This window comes from Nyctibius grandis, chromosome 15, assembly GCF_013368605.1.
Source record: "Nyctibius grandis isolate bNycGra1 chromosome 15, bNycGra1.pri, whole genome shotgun sequence".
Lineage (NCBI taxonomy): Eukaryota > Metazoa > Chordata > Aves > Nyctibiiformes > Nyctibiidae > Nyctibius > Nyctibius grandis.
Window position 1 is genome coordinate 5,214,788 of NC_090672.1, and position 22,053 is coordinate 5,236,840.

The window sequence follows — 22,053 nt, forward strand, 5'->3', positions numbered from 1 at the left end:
GTCTCTTAATTCTCCCTTTATAAGAATAAAAATCCTTAAGTTTGTTACCAGTGTCCAAACACAGTTGGAACGCAGTGTTACTATGGTGACAGTGGTGCAAGGCTCTAAAACAGCGTCAGCTTTTTTCCCCTCATGTGTATTTTTAAACCATTTTTGCAGCATGATTGTCCTGAGTTCACAAAGCTCCTCTGTAACATACTAAAGTATAACCAGTGAGTGAGTACACATGCTCATTTTTTCAAACTTTTCATCTGTGCACAGCTGGTTTTGTTTAAATTAAGGATAGAAATTTCTGGGTTCAGAGATGTATGCACAATAGAAGTGACAGAGCATTAGTGTTGTAACACAAAAGCAAGCAGTGGGGAAAAAACCTCTCACAGCCCCAAGAGCAAGGGACGATGGGTCCTATTAATATGGTAAAAGAAGTTTCTTATTTCTTTTATGAGGCTCTTGTTCTGGACAGAAGACTGTACATTTTACTGTCGTTCAAGAATATCTCAGCCCTCTCACTAAGTCCCAGCCTTCTTTCTAAATTAATCCCTATTTTAACTCTATTGTCTGTAGTTAAATGTTGTCCTAAGTCAGAAAAAGAAAAGATTTCCAGAAGAAGCAGAACTGAGAAGTACTTCTGGTTTTCAGATTGCTTCATTTAATGCTTTTATTTTATTTGAAGACCTTATTTTACAACAATTATTTTATAGACAAGAGAGAAGGGGAAGTAGATATCTAACACTTTTCTCACTATTTTCAAAGTATTTACTTTTGGATCACAATGAATTTTCCCCATTGAACAGCCTCCTCTATGCCAAGCCTCTGCAAGTCTCCTTTGTTCCACACACTGATGCATTTCTCATCTTGATCCTCAAAATGCTTCCCATTTGCCCTGTGGATGCTTGCAAATTACAGCATTACCTGCTCATAAGTGTTTACTGAACTGTGAGAAAAAAATGCCCAAGAATTTGTTGTTCTGAATGGGAAAGACTGAATTGAATGTGTTCAACTTGGAAGAGAACAAAATAATTATCTGCCAGAAGTTGGCAAGCTCAATGCTTACAACAACAAAGTACTTGAAGGTTTCAAAGAGATTAACAGCGACACGGGATTCTTTCTCCCTAAAGAACAAGCACACAGAGTATGGAAAACTGTTCACAGTCAATTTTATTGGGCTCTTAAATTAGGCTGGTTTTATTTCTTTATGTACCATTGCCAATATGTTCTTGTAATGCATCATTTCTCAGCACAGCCTTGTTTGAAGAAAAAGTGATTGTAATAAACCGTAGCCACATTAAAATATTCAACCTGATTTAAGCATAGCTCTGTCTTCCACGCGTGGCAAACAGCTCTCTTTCATGCTGCAGAGTAGGCAGGAAAAAGCTGCTAAAGACTATAGGACACAAAGATCTCACTTCACCATGGAGCAACACAGCACAGGAAAAAAACCCTGTAATTTGTGGTACAACACAATAAGAGACACGTGAGTCAAAGCAGCACATGCATCGCCAAGACTGGAACTATTAAAAGAGCATGAGAAGATTAAAGAAAGATCAAATGCTGCTTTTTCTTTTCTAATAATAGAATTAAATGGATTTTTCTGCATTATTGGGGTGTTTTGAACCAGAAATTTTGTCTCAAGTCCAGCTTTGCAGACAGGAAATAACTGAATTGCATTATCCAACATTCCTTTAGTCCTCTGATAAAGCAGAGTATAGTGTATCATGCCACACATTTTTCCTGCATGATAGAGTCTCTCTTTACAAATAAAAATCGTTAGATATTATGCACTTTTCTCTCAGGATTTCCATTGTACTACATAGTTACAGTCACAAAAGACAATTAGTTCCTCAAAAGCAAAGCAGCTGCAGTAATCCTGATGGACTCTATGTAAGAGTGAAATGCTGTTGCTGTAGGACTAAATGCATCTAAGAAGGATGTTGCAAGGACGTTACTTAATTTTATCTTTTTCTTCTGTCGCATTTTAAAAAATAGGGTGTGTGGAGATTCTGGTATGTAACACAAGTAAAAAGCTCAGGCATGCTCATCCTCAAAGCCTCCACAATTGGTCCTGGGCTTGACATGAAAAGTCGCGATGCCTCTTTGGCCAAGAGAGACATTGATGTTCAGACCTTTCAAAAAAATGATTTTAAGCCTGCAATCCTGTTGTTCCCTGATAATGTACTTTTACCATTCCCCACCAGCCTCTGGAACATTTGTGTACTCCCATACATTAGAAGCTGGCATTGTGCATCAAGAAAAACACAGTATGGTGAAGCAGCTTGAACTGCAAATTTAACGGGCTCATTATATAAACCCTTAACTTTCTTAATGCACGTTAACAGTAAGAACACTGACAAGCATAATTTCAACCAAAACAACACTATATTAAAGCTTCTTTTCCAACTGCTTCCCTTAGCAACTCATGTTCAGAGTAGAGTCAAAATAACAGGATTTATCTTTGCTCGTATTTCAGCTGTGTTTAAAGACATGAAAGCAATCCAAAAGTGAGAGTATTTTAAGCCTGCTGTACTCATTTTTCATACCCAAGGGAATTATACTTGCTGCTACACTTAGATTTTGGGATTATAATATCAGCAATAATGGAATCATTTCAAAACGCCACCTTTAGAACAGCATTTAGGTATGACCCCAACCCAGTTTTCAGGAGGACCAAAGATTCTGTTCCTGCTTTTTGCTTCTCAAACCATGCCTAGGGCTAATAAAATACCTTGATAATAAGGCATGTGCTCAGTCCTCAGTGGAGAAAGTCAGTCGTTTATGCAAATAACTTAGCTTCTTTGGCCAGATTAATATATTCCCAGTCTCCTGCCTTAAAGGATAAGGATTGTTCAGTATTTCCATTAGATGACTCAAAACTATCTTCTATACTTAAAAGAAGAAAAAAGATCTGACAAAATTTGCAAGCAATCTTACACTGTGCTGTTATTCTTATGGTAGCTGAATCCTCCAAATAGAACTTCTAACTTGGTGAAATAAGTAGAAATTTCAGTTACCCTTCAGAAAACGAAGCATATTGAGTGCTTTAATAGCTTAGTTGCATGAAACAAGCTGTGAAGATGTTTTATTTTTTAGATATTTTCTGTTCAAAATTGCTACAACAGTAACCTCCTGAGAGCAGCACAACATTCTTCAAGGGCACCTGGAGGTTCACCCTGGCAATCAAATCTGGTCCCCTGCATTTTGTGTGTGCCACACACAAACTTTCCTTTCTGCCTGCAATACCTGACCATGTTTGGGTACTAATCTGCAAGTGCATACCAACGTTCAGCATGCTTTCCTATCCACTTTGAGAATGTGGAATTTCTGAATTATTCATAAACACCCAAGAAACAAGAAGGGTCACTCAAGCAGGATGCTGCCCTAGCTTGACAGGCTGCATTCCAGCAGCTTGATCATTCCTGTGTATCACTAGACCCCTTCCTCCCCCTGCATTAGAGCACTGTAGATCAATAGGAAAAACATCGACCCATGGGAGGCCAAGAGGTTTCAAATTCTTGGCAGCTGCATTTGAAAAGAAACAATTCTGGATTAACTCTCACAAATCAGCAAATACCTTCTCATCCCCCATATACTGCTGTTCACAGCTTTTTACCATTCCCTTTAAAATACATACGTATGTTTAAAAATAATTATACTTCTACAAAGAAGTGCGTATCTCAGTGCCAGGGTATCTCATGGATGTTAGTTAACGTGTTAGTAATCAGCTCGGGGTGTGTGTGGACAAAAGCAGATGGTTAGAGCAGATATACCTCAAAAAGCTCTAGAAACAGTTTTTTGGTAAGGTAGCATCCTCAGGTGGCAGGAAGGGGGAAGGTGAACTGGCCTGCAGCTTGGAAAAGAAAAAGCATCTTTAATACACAGGTAGTCAGCTCTTGGGAAAGGAACATTTCTGCAAAGCCAGCTCTGGAAGGACGAGCAGTCCTCTAAAAGGATACCTTTGCTGCTACGAGCCAAACGCCTGGCCCCACGCAAGCAGCATAGTTAAACTTTGCTTTTTTCCAATTAACGTCCCCCATCAGTACGGCTCTCCACAGCAGCCCTTGTTCAAAGTAGGCTCAAGTGGTTTTTTCTCCACTCTGTTTTCACTTGGTTAAATGTTCTCATTTACAAAGAGAGAAGTTATTTTCTTACTGCTGGGGAACAAAGGCTGCTTGGCAGTGATTCAGTACTAAGAACTCTGTGGAAAAGACCAAGAAGGCTTTAGTTATCCAAACTGCAAATGAGGCTTACGGGGACTGCAGACAACCCACCCAGCGTGGAAGAGGCAGGTTGGGACCTATGAACGAACGGCTGTCTGTCACCTGAAACACAAACATCTTCTCTATGCACGTTTCTAGCCCTTGACAAATAGGAGGTAGTTTAACAAACCTTATTTTTCACTTGTTTGTAAACCTTGGCCCAGACTATGCCATCAATACATGACTAGTCCGATTTTCAAAGTACTGGGACAATAACCCACTGCACAACTGGTATTTGTAGAAGTGGATATTAGATGCAAGAGATCTTCCCTACTACTTTTCTTACAGAGTAGAGAACACTATTACTTTATTTGAAAAGGGGAAAAAAAATGGGAGTGTAAGCCTTCCATTGCAATTTCTACTAAAAAAAGTGTTTAAAAAAACCAAATTAGAACTAGAACACAATAGGCTCCTCCAAAGCTTTTCCAGCAAGATTCACCAGTGGTTAACCTGCTGGCTATCACAGCAAGATCAACAAACAAAATGTTTGCACAACGACTTATCCCGGAACCGGATTTAAGCAATGAGAAAGCGCATCAGGAAATACCTTGTGTGGAAGTCCTTTGAATTAAAAATTATAATCCTTCACCTGGATGAGAGCTACTTCAAAGATTTTAAGAGCGAAGACAAATTAAGCAGGCAGCGAGCGCCCATGAAAAAGGAAGGCTCTGTGTTCCATCTTGTTTTGTTAGAAAGAAACCAAATCTCAATGCCCCACATTTGAATATACATTCATTTTAATACATTCATTTTGGAACAGGAAAAACTCTTCCACTCTATGAAGAGCAGAATTTCTCCAAAGAGAGGAAAATCCAGCCTTTACAATCTGAGCTGTACTTGAGAAGGGTGTGAATAGCAGAGAACTGGCAGAACATTCAATCCGTCAGCCGGGCAGATGGCTCTGAGGGGACAGCTGCATCGGGTGGTGGGATGTATTCCGGTGAATCTCAAAATGAGAATCGACTTGACATTCACCTGGCAAACGTGAGTAGCCCCTTACCCTAAACTACAGGCAAAAATTGCACAACTCTCTCCCCATCACACTTTACTACACTGGCAACTGCATCCTGGTCTTTTTTTACTCTGTCCGTCTTCTATCCTCCCTCCATGACAGTCCAAAAGCATTCTACCCTGTTGTTGCTTGAGTAACTCAGGAACAGGATATACTGTCTTCACCCTCCATTCCTCTGTACAAGATGAAATTTGGCCTCATAAGTATCAGTGATGACTATTAAGTCTAGCCAAGAAAAAATAAATAGCCCTTCTATAAGTTACACAGAAAAATCAATAGGACAAGTCACTACCAGTAAGAAGCATTCTGCTTCATTTTAGAGGCTAAAAAGTTCTTGTTTACTACCCCAGTGTACAAAGTGTTATTGACCCAGGACTTCCTGACTAAATGATCATTAGTGTGTTTAGTGTAAGCTTACAGCACAGGGAACCAGCAGTGCCTGCACCGTTCACATACAGTCTACCCAAGCAAAGCATTTCCAAAATTCCCAACTGCTTCTACTTTGCAGAAATACACCCCAGCTTAAAAGTTTCAAAACAATGGAGTTAGTCTAAAATTTTCATAAAGGGGGCTGTTAACATTTTATATAATTATGCTTCAAGCACTTGAACTACAATAGCTTTTTAGTTTTTGGTATTTTTTAAAATATAGACCACACAAATACACATTATACAAATTATGAGACAAGTACTAACAAGAATGTACTCTACACAGATTCTGTTCATGAATTCTAATTGAAGGCTAATTAATTTCTCAAACAGTGAGAGGAGCAAGCTTGAAAAACATCTCAGATGTTCTCCAGTGAGGTGAGCAGAGCTTTCAGGTAGAGTACCTGGGAAGAAAAACTGTCAGTGGTTCAAGAACTTCTTGCGGCATGATATTCAGATTCTTACAATGCTTTATTTATGATACTGCACTGAAGTGGTGCTCAAGTTTATAGGCCAGGTCTACACCTCATATTCAGATGATCAAAGGCCCAACTAATTCAAGAGAGACTGAATCAGTCATGAACACGTAGACATTATTGGATCCTGCACAGGTCTCAAAGTACTCCCTGTGCTTTGAATACCCACAGGTGTTAAACACCCTATGCTCTAAGCAGCCCATACGACCCTACAACCACTGAAGATCACTACAGAAACCATTTCATGAACATCACCAGGGCTTCACTTGATCTTGTTAGAGTATGAAGTGCTAAGGTGACTTGCTGTTTACAGTATCCTTGTCTCTAGAACAGTACTTGAAGCCAATAAATGAAGGTTTCTCAGCTCATCTCTCCTTTTGTGGAATGGAAATTAAATTCCTGAGAAATTCTCCAGGAAACCATGAGCTGAGGGAAATGAAACCAGCTATAAGTAGAGGTGGACAAGAAAACATTTCTTTCTCTGGAATTCACTAAAGCCATCAAATTCTTGCCACTGACAGCTCCTCTGTCACTCAAAAGTTCTCTGCATGGAAGAAAAGTTTTTATCAGGTGTACAGAAGAGCATAATCCTTACTCCCTCTTTTCTTTTGATGCTCATACTTGTTTGAAGGGGCCCTCTTGATTTAATCAGGTTTCATTGAAAAGGTTTTCAGCCCCTACGCTGCTACGAATGACCCACTTACACCTTGCAAACGTCCACACAGAAATAGGAAGGGAAGATGAGAGAGATTTTTTCCAGTACATTTAAATTCACCCCTTAGCTTAACTATATAAAGCCTCAGGTTTCAATACTTCGTATGAAGAGAGCAGGACTGTTCTGTCTATTTTTACATTCAGCTGTGTTAGAAACCCGTACTACTTTAAAGCTAAGTAAGTATCCAGTTATGTTTCTTGCACATTTCAAATATACTCTGCTCCTAGATGGTATGAACAGAGCTAATGAAAATCTGTTAAAGTAATCTTGTGGATGTCACCACAGAATAAACAGTACGTATTTGTTCTACCAAAGAGGTTAACAGGCCTGCCACATGCAAAGCAGGCACAGCAATTCGCTGCTGGAATCCTAGAAAGACAGCAAGAAAGCTTCTGACCTTCACATCCATTCTGCAAATTCCTGAAACAAAGTGTCTGAAAGCAATGAGGACATTGCCCACAACCGTTACAAAATAACCCAGTACACAGACTAAACTGAAATTCAATAGCTACTTCGTAATGTTGTATGAAGAGCTTTGATTCAATAAATTAAAAATCTCTGTGGAGTCAGGAAACAGCACAGAAGCTATTCTTGTGCTTTCGCTCAAATAAGTTACTCTAGCTTAGACCATAAAAATTTAGAGACAATTTTTTGTTTGCTTCTGGATCACCATCACCCAAAACACGTACGGGAAGTACACAGGGGAAGCAAAACCACCTTTCAGAATAGAGACCCTGTGGTTTTCGACAAGGAACAAAGCTCTGACGCATAACAGGAAGTATCAACATCCATCCCCACGCAGCTCTGTGGGCACAGTCCAGGCTATTTCACACTTATTTCATCTCTTTGAAGTCTTCTGCAGTGTAAAAGGAACAGCTTCATCTTAAATTTCAGGCATAACAATAGTTTATACACACCACCAACCATAAAAATCACAAAACGCCGCTGAAATGGTACTAAAAATGAAACTGGATGCTCAATAGCTTGCAGTTAGAGCACTGCTTATACAACACATCACACACCACCCTGGCTTTCTGACAACAGGACCTTTCATGTGTTAACACTGCTACAAAGCACCTTGAAGTGAACGTAATAGCACTAACACACAAATACTGGCATTTCTGTTAATCTCTTCAGTTCAGGCAGCATTTCCATGGTTACAGTGTTGATCACTATTGGGTACATCCCAAATATAGACCAAGTGCAGAGCTTGGCATTTTAAACAGCCCTAGGAACTACCATTCAGGCTAGTTCTTGGAAACTAACTTTGAACCCCTCTGAAGTGTAATGCACTCACAAATATGCTATAGTGCCACCTGAATACTTAGCAAGCATACTGTTCATTATATCATCCAGGTCATTTGTAAAAGCAGTCACTGAAACTGGACAGAACTTCAAGCAATCTCATCACAGCATCTGCACCACATTCCAACACTTCGGTACCCATCTTAAAAAAATAGGTTTGTCTTGCTTGTGCTTAAACTTCTTTCCTTTGAGGCCACCGTGCAGGGATAGCATGAAGAGTCCTACTGAAATCAAAATATCCTTACTGCACAAAACATTACCCCAGACCATGTGCACTTTGGGATATCTTAGCTGTCTATCACAGTATACTGTTTGCAACTGTTTGCAAAGTACACCTTTAGGTAGCTGCTGCACAGAACACTTTGGAGAAATTCATGCTAAGTATCCATTGACTAGAGAGGATTATGCATATTAGTATCACTTTCATTAACAGGATTTAGAACTAATTATCTTCTACTGCTATTAAAAGTTATAGAAGATATCGAACCCAACCTCAAGAAGATAGTAACAATTTCAGAAAAAAAAAATCCCTTTACCTTGTAGCAATTTAAGTTTACACACATTTCAGAGTTTTAGTTTACATTCTCTCTGAACCAAGGAAGATTTTTCTACTAGCGTACAAACCTGAAATCAAAAGGATTTCACAGGCATGTTAGTGAAAGGATGCTCCATTTAGATAGCACCTACAACTACATATCAGTAAAACTCAGCTTATCCAAGGAAATACTCGATAATACATATTCATAAAGCATTCTTGACAAATTTGAGTTATACTAAAAAAGCCCATAACATATTTGGTTAAGACTGCCCAAACCAAAAGAGAGGTAGGGGATAGAAAACACAAAAAAGCAGGAGCAAGGAGTTACTGGGGGTCTGAAGCAGGCTTCCTCTGTACTGGAGCATAAATGTGTAGGCTACAGAGCTAGTGAGTCTCAGCTTTGGCACCTAGTGTTTTCAAGCATGAATAAAGATACTTTAATATTTTAATATTTCATTAAAATAATTTAGACCTTATAAATAAAGCAGGAGATCCAAAACAGGCTACGAAGCAATCTTCCAGATAAGAGGAATTTTACTGGTAATTCACAGTTGAGTTATGCAATTGTGGTAACCAACTTACCAGTCTGAGCAAAGAGCCTCTGCTTGCCTGCCCCAGAAGAGCCAGCCAGACACAGAAACCTCTATCCTCATGGGGGATGTGACCAGCCAAGCCACCCACGGAGGCTCTTTCTATACAGATCACTACTTTATCCCTTCCTGCATGGACACTATTCAATAGCTGGGCATTTTCATTTCAGAAGAGTGGTCACATAGAGAAGCTTTACTAGCAAAATTATAGTGGCCTGATTGGTGCATACAGCTGCACGTAATGGAACTGGAAGGGGACTGGCTCTTAATCACCTAAGAACCATTTTGCTACATGCAGAGACACAACCTTCTTGCAGATAAAAAGTAAACTCTTCAATGATTTAATGCAACTTCATTCAAGTTTTTGGTGGTAAAGGTATACTGATTCAGCAGGCAAAACAGTTTGGGGATAGAGAATCTGACCTGAAGACAAGGGCTAACATTCCATCTTCTATCTGTAAAAGATGATCTTTAATAACCACAGGCATGCCTCAACGGTACTTTAATTGGAAGAGTGGTTTCTTTAAAACAGATACAAGTCATTTGTGGCTTGCTTAAATAAATTTGCACAGCCAGGACTTGATTCTCTGTGTGGGAGCCTGAATGTCCATCTTCAGAGAAGAACTGAATCACCAGGGTGGGACTTGAGAAGAAAGTGGATAGCCAGTGTAAGAGTTTAAGGGTTACACCTGCTTGCCTCCCAGACACTCACAAGAGGATCATTAATTCTTTTCCTGCCTTCAAGAAGTCCAGAGAGCCCAAAAGAGCCCAAGGCATAGTGCCACTCCACTAAAGAGTGAGCAAGGCTAACTTCAATTGCAGCCTCTGCACAATCTTAAGACATGAATCTCTAAAACGAGAAGGTAAAATAGAGAAGTTGGGCAAGTACCACTCCTTCCTCAAGAAAAAAGATTAAGGACAGAGAAGCCAAACATGCTGAATGTAAATAAAATAATTTTAATGTTCCTTTCCTTTGGAATAAGCTGAGAAAGCCCGATCACTCAGGTTAGGCTGGCTTGTGACTGAAAGACCAATATCAAACCTCTGGTTAGAAAAAGCACCACTCACATTACTCTGGTGTAGGTTGAAGGTGCAACATCAAGGCCAAACTTCATAGCCATGCTGCTGTAAGTTGCTCTTCAGTATACACAGACCCTAGCTGACTTAGTGGGCGCAACAGCAATATCAGATTGACTTACAATTTCATTTTAACTTGTTTATATTAAATGTATGTGCAAAATTATTCTACAGAGAAAATAAGTGTTTGCTCTGCCCATGTTCCAAGCAAGACAGATGGAAATCATTTCTGGCTCAGAAGCCACGTAGCTCTGAGCACACCACCTTCTTTGAGAGAATGTGCCTTGCAATGAGAGTCAACTTCAGTAGTTTCCAGGATAGGAAACTTGGCTTCTGACCCCAGTTGCACAGGACATGGCTGTTTCGGCTCAAGGTTGAAGTATGGAGAAGAGGCTGACCTCCAAAAGAGCATCACAGTACAGGCTGGCAACAGGCCAGTGAAAGCTTAAATGCTTGGAGAGTGACATGTGATTACTGGGGAATGTGAGCTATGCTCAAGCACTTCCTATTTCTCTGCAACAATGGCAAAATATAAACCTTTATACAACACAGGAACATCTCTTTTTTTTCAAATGTTTAAGATACACACACCAAAATGACCCAAAAACCACTAAGCTTGTCTTACCATTTCTTATAAATAACCATTACTTGTCTTACAGCAGCTGAACAATGACAACTATGTTCTGCATTGCTAACAGGCATCTCACAAATGCACAGGCTACTGTCACACTGAAAGCAGAATTTGGTACTTAGCTTCCCTGTTCCCTTCCAGTTAACAAAATTCGTGTCTGGTTCCTCTGCAGTCAGTTTTACTTTAAAATTCAGCTGCACTCCTACTGTGTCCACTGAGGATCTATTTTTGGAACAGGCAAATATTCCTTACTGCTCTATTACTCCATGCTTAAGTCCCACTTTTATGAGTCCTACAATTGGTATTTGTCACTTTTTTGGTCTTAGAATCACAGACACTTTCAATAAGCAGGTCTGTTAAAACATGTTTAACATCTGGAATACGTTAGAGTGTTTTAAATAAAATTATTACTGTGTAGACAAAATCTAATGTATGAGTGGGGGAGGAAAGGATGACTACAGCATTGCTACAGTATAGGCTCAGAATTCCTCATTAAACCATTGTCTGAAAGGTTAAAGACTTGTACTACCACAAAGAACAAAGTCTCCTGATCTCCATCCAGATCAGCCCCCCCACTGCATGAAGGTTCAGTGAAACAGGTTTGACTTCATTGTCTCAGACTGCACCCACCAGGTTTTAATCTGGCCCAGAGGCAATCGGCCTCTAAGCACTGCAAGACTGATTTCACCCCACCAAGAGTATAATCAGCATAGTAAAGAAAGCTTTGCCAAAAGGGCAGAATTCAAGATAAGTAGCATGGCTCAACTGTAAAGGTCTCAGTTTGGCTTATGGACCAGCAAAATATCAGCTGCCAGGTATAGAGCAGCTGTAGTCTATTAAGCAAACCAATTAAAATGTATTAAGTTCATCGATTAAATCTTGACCATTCACTAATATCAATGGCATGTCATCAAAATGCAGCATGATAGGGTGTGGGGCCTGCAGACAATTTAGCTCTTAAGCTAGGAAGTTAAATGTAACATTTAAAAAAAAAAATAACCTTACATACATGTCTGATGTCTCAGGAGATGCCTCAAAAGGGTTAGAAATTGATGGTGGAAGATCAACAGTACAGAACAACAGTGGTTCCTCACATGGAATCAAACTATTAAACAAAGACTTATCGCCATGAAAAAGAATAATTTAAAAACTGAGGGAGGTATCTTACAGATCTAACAGCGCAAGAAGCATGAGGAATGGGAGTAGGGTTTCATTGCCTCTTCCAATGCAAGGAGCAGGTGGTGTGAAGCTGAGTGAGCAGGAGCCAGGCTCTAGATAAAGGATACATCTCTTGACAGAGCGTGTCATGAAGCACAAACTCCTGCTGGAGGGTGTCACGATAGAGTTCACTTGGCTCCAGAAAGGAACTGGGCAGGCACAAGAAATAAAGCAAGCACATGCAGTGCTATTATAGACAACGGGCGCATTCTGGACGAGAAGGGTGGTCATGACACATCGCTGGAGGATGAAAGAGCATCCCGGGAGAGCGTTACCATGTGTTTTTCTCATTCTTACCCTCTTCCCTAGAGGCAGATACCGCCCTCGGCCACTGCCAGACACACAGTACACTAGCTAGATAGACCTTACGGTGCAATTCAGTCCTGTGGTTCTCATTAAGAGACAGAATACTATCTGTCCCCATATCCAGATACATCATTAGGGTAATAACCAGGTAACACCACTGCTAGATGCATCATTGGCACGTTAGGGTGGTACAACTTCTGCACCCCTGAATCTGCTCCCCAATAAAATACAAACCAAAAGGCACCACACCTAGCTTCAAAAGCTAAGCCAACTGAAAAAGAACAGTCAAGACTCCTTTGACTCTTTTCTAAAAAGCAATTAAAATCATAGCTTATAGACCACCAGTTTTATTCTTTACCCTCCTTTATAGCAAAGGAAGGCAGACAAACAAAAGCAAGAATCAGTTTAGTCAATACAGAACAAACAAGTTAAAGTGAAATTGCTTTAAATCCTGTTCATTACATCAGTGGCTGCACCACGCAGACCATGAAACACTTCAATAGAAATAAGTAATTTCATAGAGCCATGAATCTAGTAATGAAGCATTTATCCACAGGCCAATGAATTGCACAGCAAAGAAAGTTTTGCAAATTAAGTAGTATAATTTACACACTGAATGAAATAGCCAGAAAAACGTCCTCTGGAAAGGATTCTGCTGACTGATGTTCCTGAACTGGACTTTATGGCATTCCCATTTTACATTAAATGAAGAGACACAATGCACTCGAGAAAGGAAGTGCTCTCATCAGGAAACTAACTGTTCCCCTTCTGTTGTGGCATAAACAAATATAAATGACACATCGCCATCCCGACCATCACCAGAGAAATATTCATTTTCACAAAATGAGCTCTATTATTATCAAAGCAATATGATATAATATTACAGCAGCAGTAGGCAAGGCAGAAAGTTATCAGTCACAGGGGCTGAAATGTTAAGAGGTTTGCAATGTAGTTTTCAACTGTTACACAGATTGATTTGCGTTTATTCCAAAACACCTATACTCAAATTTTAAGATAAATAACATCAGAATGGAAAAGGTTGTAATTATCCAACAAGTAATCTAAAACATACATAACCCTACAGATTCAGATATTTAACTTCATAAATCTGACCGTGACAAAGTCTTGAAATGCTAATTTAAGAGAACCCAAATGTATATAATTAAGGACTAAACCAGTTTAAATAAAAATTCATTTATAATACAAAAGAGTAGCTTCTCTTTGCTCCCTCCCACGATCCCTCTGCTGTCACCAGAGTTAAAGCTGTTAGGTTCCAACAGCCCTGCGATATTTTTATTTTCAAATTTACTGATATATAGTCCCCAAACCTAATTATCATAAAGTAAAACTGAAGAGGAATCTGAGACAGAAAATGTTCAAATCTGAAGTCTCATACATGAATACAAGGCAAGAAAGCTAACCAGTCAGCTCGCCTGCTACCCCATTAGAGCACACAAAATACCTTTTTTTTTTTAATTTTCATTTTTCTAAGGTAAGGACAGATTCCCCTTTATGCCAAAGCAACACAGAATCCACGACACCAAGCCATTAAGCACAATTTGTAAATACTTTGCCCTGCTAAAGAATACCAGGCCTGAAGACTGCTGAATCAAGTGTCTAATGGCCCCTTCATTTACTGTTACAGCAACGGGGCTTCAGCATTTTTCAAACTGCAGATCCCTAATTACTTCCCCATGGAATCAAGGGCTCGCGCAGTGCAACGTGTACTGACGAGTGCCCTGCTGACTTGCTCGCTCTTTCTTGTGGCCAACTGCCATCAGCTCACTAACAGGGCAGGGGGGACGAGCACCGGCCCCCACAGAGGTGCTCATCAGCCTTACATGAGCCTGGTGAGGAAAACACACTGACGAGGTAATTATTTTCCTTTTTTCCACCACAGCTTTTGAGCAGCCTATCTCCCTACACTGGCTTGCTGATGAACGTGTCTTTGCAAGGAAGCAACAAGAAGTAAGCTGGAACACCAGCTGGAACACCTGCTTGGCTATAATGGGAAACCACATACTCGGTTATGTTTCTCGGACCCTGAGAAGAGAGAGCCCATGAACCCCAAGCTGAAAACCCCTGTCGACTGGGCAGAAATCCATCTTAAGCAAAAGCAATGCAGAGAAAAGCCAGGACCTTGGGACCTGGTCTCAAATTTTGATGGCTCATTGCTTGCTTACACTCTTTTGGCAACGCTGCCCCACGCTGCGGCGGAGCCCAGACGATGCCGGACAGCCCTTCCCACACAAGCTTCCCAGCCCTGTTGCCACCGTATCTTCCACCAGCACGAGTCCCTGGCATGACTCTCACCTCAAACATCACTGATCACAGGTGAAACAAGCTGCACACTGACTGTGAGAAAGCCGGATTATTAAATTACCCATAATAGGCCCTACTTAACACTTTCCCTGAGCTGCTAACTTGACCTGTCTTAACTATGTCATAAAAATGAGATAAAAAGAGCCAATAATTCAGCTTAACAGCCTACTTCTTCATTGAGAATATATACACAGTAGTTTTAAACTACATGAAAAATTTGAAGACATTCACTTGGGAGAAAAGAAAATAGACCATTTAAAGACTAACCTGTAATTAATTTTAACTTGAGCTAATTAGCAGATTTCCTTGCAAATTCTCAGAAGAGTCATTCTATATTCAGAACACAACAGCTAAGAGCACATTGCCGCCCTCCTTGCGGAAACACACCGAATTCAAACCCAGTGCAAAGCAAACCCAATCGTGGTTACGAGAATCACAACAAATACTCCTCGATTCTGCGTTCCAAAATCTGGACTCTGATTGAACGTGGTTTACAGAGAGTCCTCAGGGGTTGCTTCCAGTCCCTCAGGCTCTCCTTCTACTCCCTCATTCATGGTGTGCTTGTTTCCTACAAGCACAGCAGCTCAAATACTCCACTGTAAGACAGCAGTAAGAGCTCCACAGGAGCAGGAAGCGCGGATTGCTCGTGCTGGGGGTGCACGTAACTGGCTATGCCGTACAGAAACATCTCATTCAACGTCTGCAGCCGAAGTCTCTGATCTCTAAGCAACCTCTGGCTCCTCATTGGACACATTTTTAGAATTAACAAAAAAAAAAATATACAGCGTATCTCTTTCCCACGGGGTTCTGGAGCCTTTTACACATGCTTCTTAATGGCTAACCACACGTTAATTTATGAGCATGAAGTTCTACCTTTTCCAGATCATAACTGTAGCATCACGGGTGCCTAGGACGTTGCAGAATGTTAACCACTTCCTTTCTGCCGGGTTCCCACGTGTTTAACTTTGAGATTTTTAACTCAAAGGCAACACCACTTGGCTGATCAACAGATCCTAGAGCAGCGACTTCACACCAGTCTCAGAGCTAAAACACCTGCGAAGGGTGAAAAGCTTGGAGTGCTTTCAGAACAAAGCAACAAGAACTGTTTCGATACATATTTTTCTACTGACACCTTTCAGAGTTTGACAGTAGCGGTGGTTTAGCTTTGAAAATGTAAAAAGACTTGTTAAAAAAACTGACTAAAAGCATTTGGCGAACAAGAGAACTGCAGCTGGCAGCTACAGTCAGGTCATGTGTTTGCCCACAAAAAACAGGAAACAGCTAGCCATGGAAATATCTAAGTGCTCCATGAAATAACACATAAATTGCACAGTAAGCAGGCTGCTAAGTCAATATTTTTCCCTAGCACTCAACTTAACTCTTATGTTTGTTAACCACGGCTCATTCCAAACAAGTGGCTAAAAATTCGTTTGTTCTTACAACGTGTGCTAACACAAGAGACCATCAACAACGACATAAAGCAGCAGTTGAACCGCAGACGCTTATTCAGAAATCAGAAAATCCACACACGGCACTGTTCCACCGCGGTTTCACCAACGCGTTTCCAGCAGCAAATGAGCCTGAATGTTCAACAAAGACAGGAAGCAAAGGAGATGAGAGTCAGGGAGTCACACACAGAAGGGGAAACCGCCGAGTGGTTTCAGGAGCAGACACTCGGTTTGCTCCCTTCCCCAGGCTTCAACTGTCCAAGACAAATCCTCAAGAAGGTGCACTGCATCGGGAGAATAAATTACTTCTCTAAACATTTAGAGCCTCCTTTGTGCTTTCAAAAGCACTCGGAAAACAGCTTCCTTTTTCTCATGGGCCTCTCAGCCCCTCTTCACGTGATGTGTGTGGAATGCATTTTTTCCAAGAAAATGAGACTAGAAGGAATAAAAATTGTGGGGATTTATGAGCAGGTGCGGCACAACTTGATACATAGTTTGTTTTGTTTTGTTTTGTTTTTTTTTAAAATGACATTTTAAAGTAATAACCTTTAAAATGAAAACATGATGTACTGCCTGATCAGGAAACTCATTACAATCTAGATCAAGGGATTATACTTTGATTTCTCATTCCAAAAAAAGAGATAAATTTTTTCTAATCTATTCTATCATTGAAGCGTATTTATGCCATCTACAATCTTATTACTCTCCTGTGATTTAGGGATGCTTTAATTCATGGAGATTTACCTTAAACACTGATTTTTTTCAGACCTAGAAAACCAAAGCAAGCCACTCAGCCTGTTGTCCAAAAGCAGCAAATTTGAACCATTAAAATTACAGTATAATCAGAAGGGCACTACACATTATACTTATTAAGAATGAAAGATTCATGCTTTGGATACTTTAGATATTCTATCAGAACAAAGGAAAAACGTGAGACAATTTTTTGTTAAAGAATTTTGATGAGCCTATGTTGTTTGGAAGGAAGTAATTTCCAGCCTCAAGGCAGTGCAAGATTAATTGCTATTTTTATTTTAAAATAAAAATCATATCCGTTATTTCCACAACTGCAAGTTCCTGACATTGATGACTAGTTTACCTGCAGACTTCTCTTCACTGTTTGGCAGCAGCGGAAGCTGACAAATGCCAGTTACTTTAACAAAGTGGAAACATTATTTTAGGTATTCAAAAGACTGCAAAATACCTTTGAAAGTCTCTCTCCCGTCACAGGCAGATTTGAAAATCGTAGTTTTCACAAAGCCACAAGTTCTTAAAATCTACATTGATTTGACTAAACAGAACAGGACAGGTTTAGAGCACACCTGCTGTGTTCAGTTGTGTTACTATTCATATTTACTTCTGAAACTAAAGTCATTTGTGGCTGTAAATAGGACATTTTCTAAATGGGCTGAGGAGCAATACATTTTCCACAGAACTTCCAGAAACTAAAAAAAAAAACCCAAAAACCCAAAAGCAAAAACCCTCTAGTCAATGGTTCAATTCAACATGGTTCTTTCAAAAATCTCACTTATTTTCTATTTGCATAAATTCCACCTTTGGAATGCCATAGTAACTGATCATTCATTATTTACATTTACTTTGGAAATTAAACTCAAGGGGAATTATCTAATCCATGTCAGACTGAAAACAAGCTGTGAATCTCCAATGTTAATTTCAGCCTCGGGTGTTAAGAAAGCTTGAAGATTCAAGTTCTTAACTGCCTTTTAACATTAACAACTACTTATTCATCAAAGTCCCTATATTACTTTAAATGTGAATCTCTAAGCTAATATAAAAAAATGAATCTATCATCTTTAAAAGTTTTGTAAAAGCAGCTTCTCAGTTTTTCTCCAATATACTTAACCTTGGTGACTTGACAAGCGAGTCTAAGTAAACAGTCATTTTTTCACATTTCAGCTGCTTCCAGCATTACGTGAACTTCAACATGAACAGGAGGAAAAATGAGGCAAGATTCTATTCAGTCTGATGAACAGCTGTGCAAGTTGGCTGTTTGGGCTTTTAAAAAAAAATATATATATATACACACAGAGTTTTCAAGAAGTTGATTATGACAGATACAGAGCAGCCAAAAGTCATCACGTCAGCATTTGGGAACCATTTGCTGAAATCATATTGCCTGTGTTAGGCGTGTCAAACTAAAATGTGATAATTTCTGGCCTAAGATTCTTGAATTTTTTCAAGTTCAGGAGAGAGTTTCATTAAAAGATTTGCATCCAGTTCTTGCTGTTGTCAAAGCGACTTAGATATTATCTGGAACCACACAATTCGCCAGTAAAAGGAAATCTTCAGGGGATCTAGCTTGTATTAGATTTTACGTAGCTTGCCTTTTATGATAAAGGCAGGCAAGAAGCGTGCAGCGATGGATCTCCCAACTCGCTACCTACAACAGTACTTCACCAATTCTCTTGCAGACTTGAGAGATAAACGGGTTGTGCCTTGAAGTACATATTGTCACAGAGATACATTAGGGTTCGGAAGATTATTTTTGGATTTCAGTGGAGAAGTGTAAGAGAGACTTATTTTCAACACCAATTCAACTTAGAAAAAGAATTTTCACTGTATCTGTTTTAAAAGTCTTTATATCATAATTGTCTGCATAACACTTGCCTTGTCAATCTTGGTTTAGATCAAAGTGGAATTAAAGCCAGTTTTTTTTGTCTTAATATAGCTGCACTCACCCTTCATAGAGAGAACAAAGTTCTCTCAAAACACGCTAGAGCAGCATGAATGGAATGCTGATTGTACTTTATTCTCCTTCAAGCACCTCTTTGAAACCCAGAAACAGAAAAGTGGGCAAATAGGAAGTTTGTAGTGTAAATGACCCATTCTGCAAGTGGCATTCACTTGGTTGCTTATAGAAAAGAAGAATTTTATGCTGATTTCTCTATCTGAAAGTTAAATATTAGTTTGACTTAATGAGTGCAAATTTGTAGTTGGAACACACATCATCCAGGAAATCTTTACAGTCCACGTGGGCTTCTCTGACACTGGCGATCTTCATTACTACTCTGTAGAAGGAATTATCTCTTCAGTTCCATTAAACTCTTAGGAAATGGAGGATGATTTTCCAAATAAAATTTTTAAAAGTACTCAGCACCTTAAGACAAAGATTAGATCCCACACAACAAGACCCAAGCTAGAAACAGTGATTTTTTTTAGACAACTCGACATGAAGAACACGGCTGCCACATTGACCAAAGGTTTCTTCAAGAGGCTTTTTACTGACAGCTGAGCATCTCTGGTGTATAGGTTTAAAACCTCTATCTGAGGACACATTCTCTCAAAGGTTGGGTGCATATGAAAGAGAGAGACAGAAAAAACTCAAACATAAAAAACACATTGTTAAGGTTGTTTTCGGGGTGCCTTAAATTCAAGCTTGGTACATACAGGATGTGTTCACCATTTCAGAAGAGCCACTGATACAGTTAAAGTAACATTATAGCGCTTTTGTTGAGAATATGCAACATAGTACTTCCACTTTAGTGAGCACAATATTTGACAGGAATATTCCTTCCAGAAATACATCAGCTTATGCAATCACTATTCAAACCGAGGAAAACAGTAAGAAAAGGCGTGAAACTATCATATACTGTTTATATTCTTTAAAGAATTTGGCTCCTGGAGGCACTCCTCTGCATACTTCAGAAAATGCATGACCTGTTTTGATAGATCACCACCAGGAATTCTACACGTTTTAAAAACCAGTAACATAACACAAGCGACATGGCAGGAGAAGGATGTTCATTCAGTGATCACATTCCGAACAAGTTCAAGTGATAACTCTCTGCCCTGACACAGACAAAATAAATCATACGTATTATCCCTAATCTAAACTTCTAGTCTCAGAAAGCATCCTGTTCAGCTGTTTCTTTTCATAAACATCTTTAGTTCACTGTTTTAATTTTTCAACTATTGTTTTGTCCTAGTTGCATATGTAGTATATCCTCTTTCTTTCCAATTGAGAAAAAAGCTTTCATGTAAGAAAAGACTTAATATTTGTTAAAGATTATTCTTCAAATGTTGCCCCCAAGCTACAGAACAGTTTGAGAACTCAAAGTTAATATTAATAGTCAGAAGTGTTTCTAATTACACGCAATAAAGCACTCTGAAAAATCCTGATGTCAGCATTTTAACTCAAAATATCCTTGAAGAAATAACTTAAAAGAATTTTTGCCTTCAATTCAACAGCAAGGTAAAGACTCATCAGTGCAGCAAACAGCCAGAGAATTTTGTCCAAGAAGCTCATTTTTGTTGACTGATCTAAGAACAAGAACCAGTATACTTCACTGAAGGCCAAAGTTACACACACAATCAAATTTAAATTAGAAACCATCTGAAGCCTAGCTGTCAGTAAGTGTAGTCAGGTCCTAAAAGACCTTCAATGTATCACAGTCAGATTCTTCACCACTCATGAAAATAACCACTCTCTGCCTTGAAGTGTTTGCAAGAGCAAGACCTGCATGTGTAATACTGGAGGCGGTTTCAGGAATAAGATAAAAAGAAGCTGAAGTATTCCCCTTAGAGTGCTCTAATCCTTTTCTGCCCTGCGACTGCAAAGGATCACTTCTGTAAGGAACTCTGCACTCCAAACCATGTGATCTATCTAAATATTTACACTAGGAACACTATTAAAACTCTCCTCTGAAGCCATTAAACATAGTATTTTCAGCAAGTGAAACAAAACAATTACTATTTCGATTATAGTTTTAACTTTCTTATCAGGTAGAACCTGACCTGATTGCTCTCCTCAACTGCTCTTCATAAGTCATGAGAGCCACACAGCTGTGGTTTTGGCTGAATATACTTAAAAATATCAAATACCTACTTCCTTTCTTTCTAAAAGAAAAAAGGGAGGGAGAGGGGGTAGAGAGAGAAAGAAGAGGGAACCTAATTAGGATTTTCTTCCTTTTTTTTTATTTACTATTTGCAACACTAGCACACAAATTAGCAACTGTGCACCCAGAAGGCTTTTTGTTCATCTCTCTGGCCTCTGTAGCAACCTTTTTTTCCCTCCCCACCAAAGGATTACCAATGCTCAGAACGCTTTCTCCTCTTTCGTACAGGCTTATCCTTACTTTCACGGCTTTCTCCACGCTCTCTAATACTGATGAAGATGTAACCACAACAATCTTTTAATCAATGTACTTAACACTTTCTCCCATGCTAGAATAGATTGCTCCCAGTAATCAACTGGGAAGTACACTTCAAGCCCGCTTTTGCTGTAACTTTAAAATAAATCTATGAACTATATCTAAACTTTGGGAGAAAAAAAGAACACATTATGTAAAAAAATAGTCTGAGTAGAGAAGAAACCACCAAAACACATACCTCTCATATTTTGTATATCATTTCAGATTTGTATGCTCTATAGTACCTATCAAATGGAGCCCAGTAACTACTTAGCAACACAAGGAAAACTGTCAAGAAAGAAAATTACAGCAAAAATTAATACTTACAGCCATAATTAACTCAAAAGGGTGTTTATACACCCGTACGGGGGATTGATACTTCTGCACCATAGCTGCAGTTAGTAAGATCAACTCAAACCTGAAAAAGAAATTTTTAAAACCATCTGTCAAATGTAGGAAGCCATTTTCAATCTTCTCTTACAATTATTCTGTGCGTGATACCACGCTAGCAATTCTGTAGGAAATCCTTCACAATTCCTTGATGACTTTTTTTTTTCCGCAAGATGCAATGAAGCCCTGAAAAGCTA

At 39.4% G+C, this 22,053-nt stretch overlaps 1 protein-coding gene across 3 annotated transcripts in view; it reads right to left on the bottom strand.

Moving 5' to 3' along the window:
• SEC14L1 (SEC14 like lipid binding 1) overlaps positions 1-22,053 on the bottom strand; it is a 43,166-nt gene that overhangs the window by 19,591 nt on the left and 1,522 nt on the right. For all 3 annotated transcript variants that reach the window (XM_068413173.1, XM_068413175.1, XM_068413174.1), the window contains exon 2: positions 21,794-21,884. In XM_068413173.1, the coding sequence (XP_068269274.1) occupies positions 21,794-21,856 (63 nt within the window). In that variant the 5' untranslated portion in view covers positions 21,857-21,884. The remainder of the gene's footprint in view (positions 1-21,793; positions 21,885-22,053) is intronic.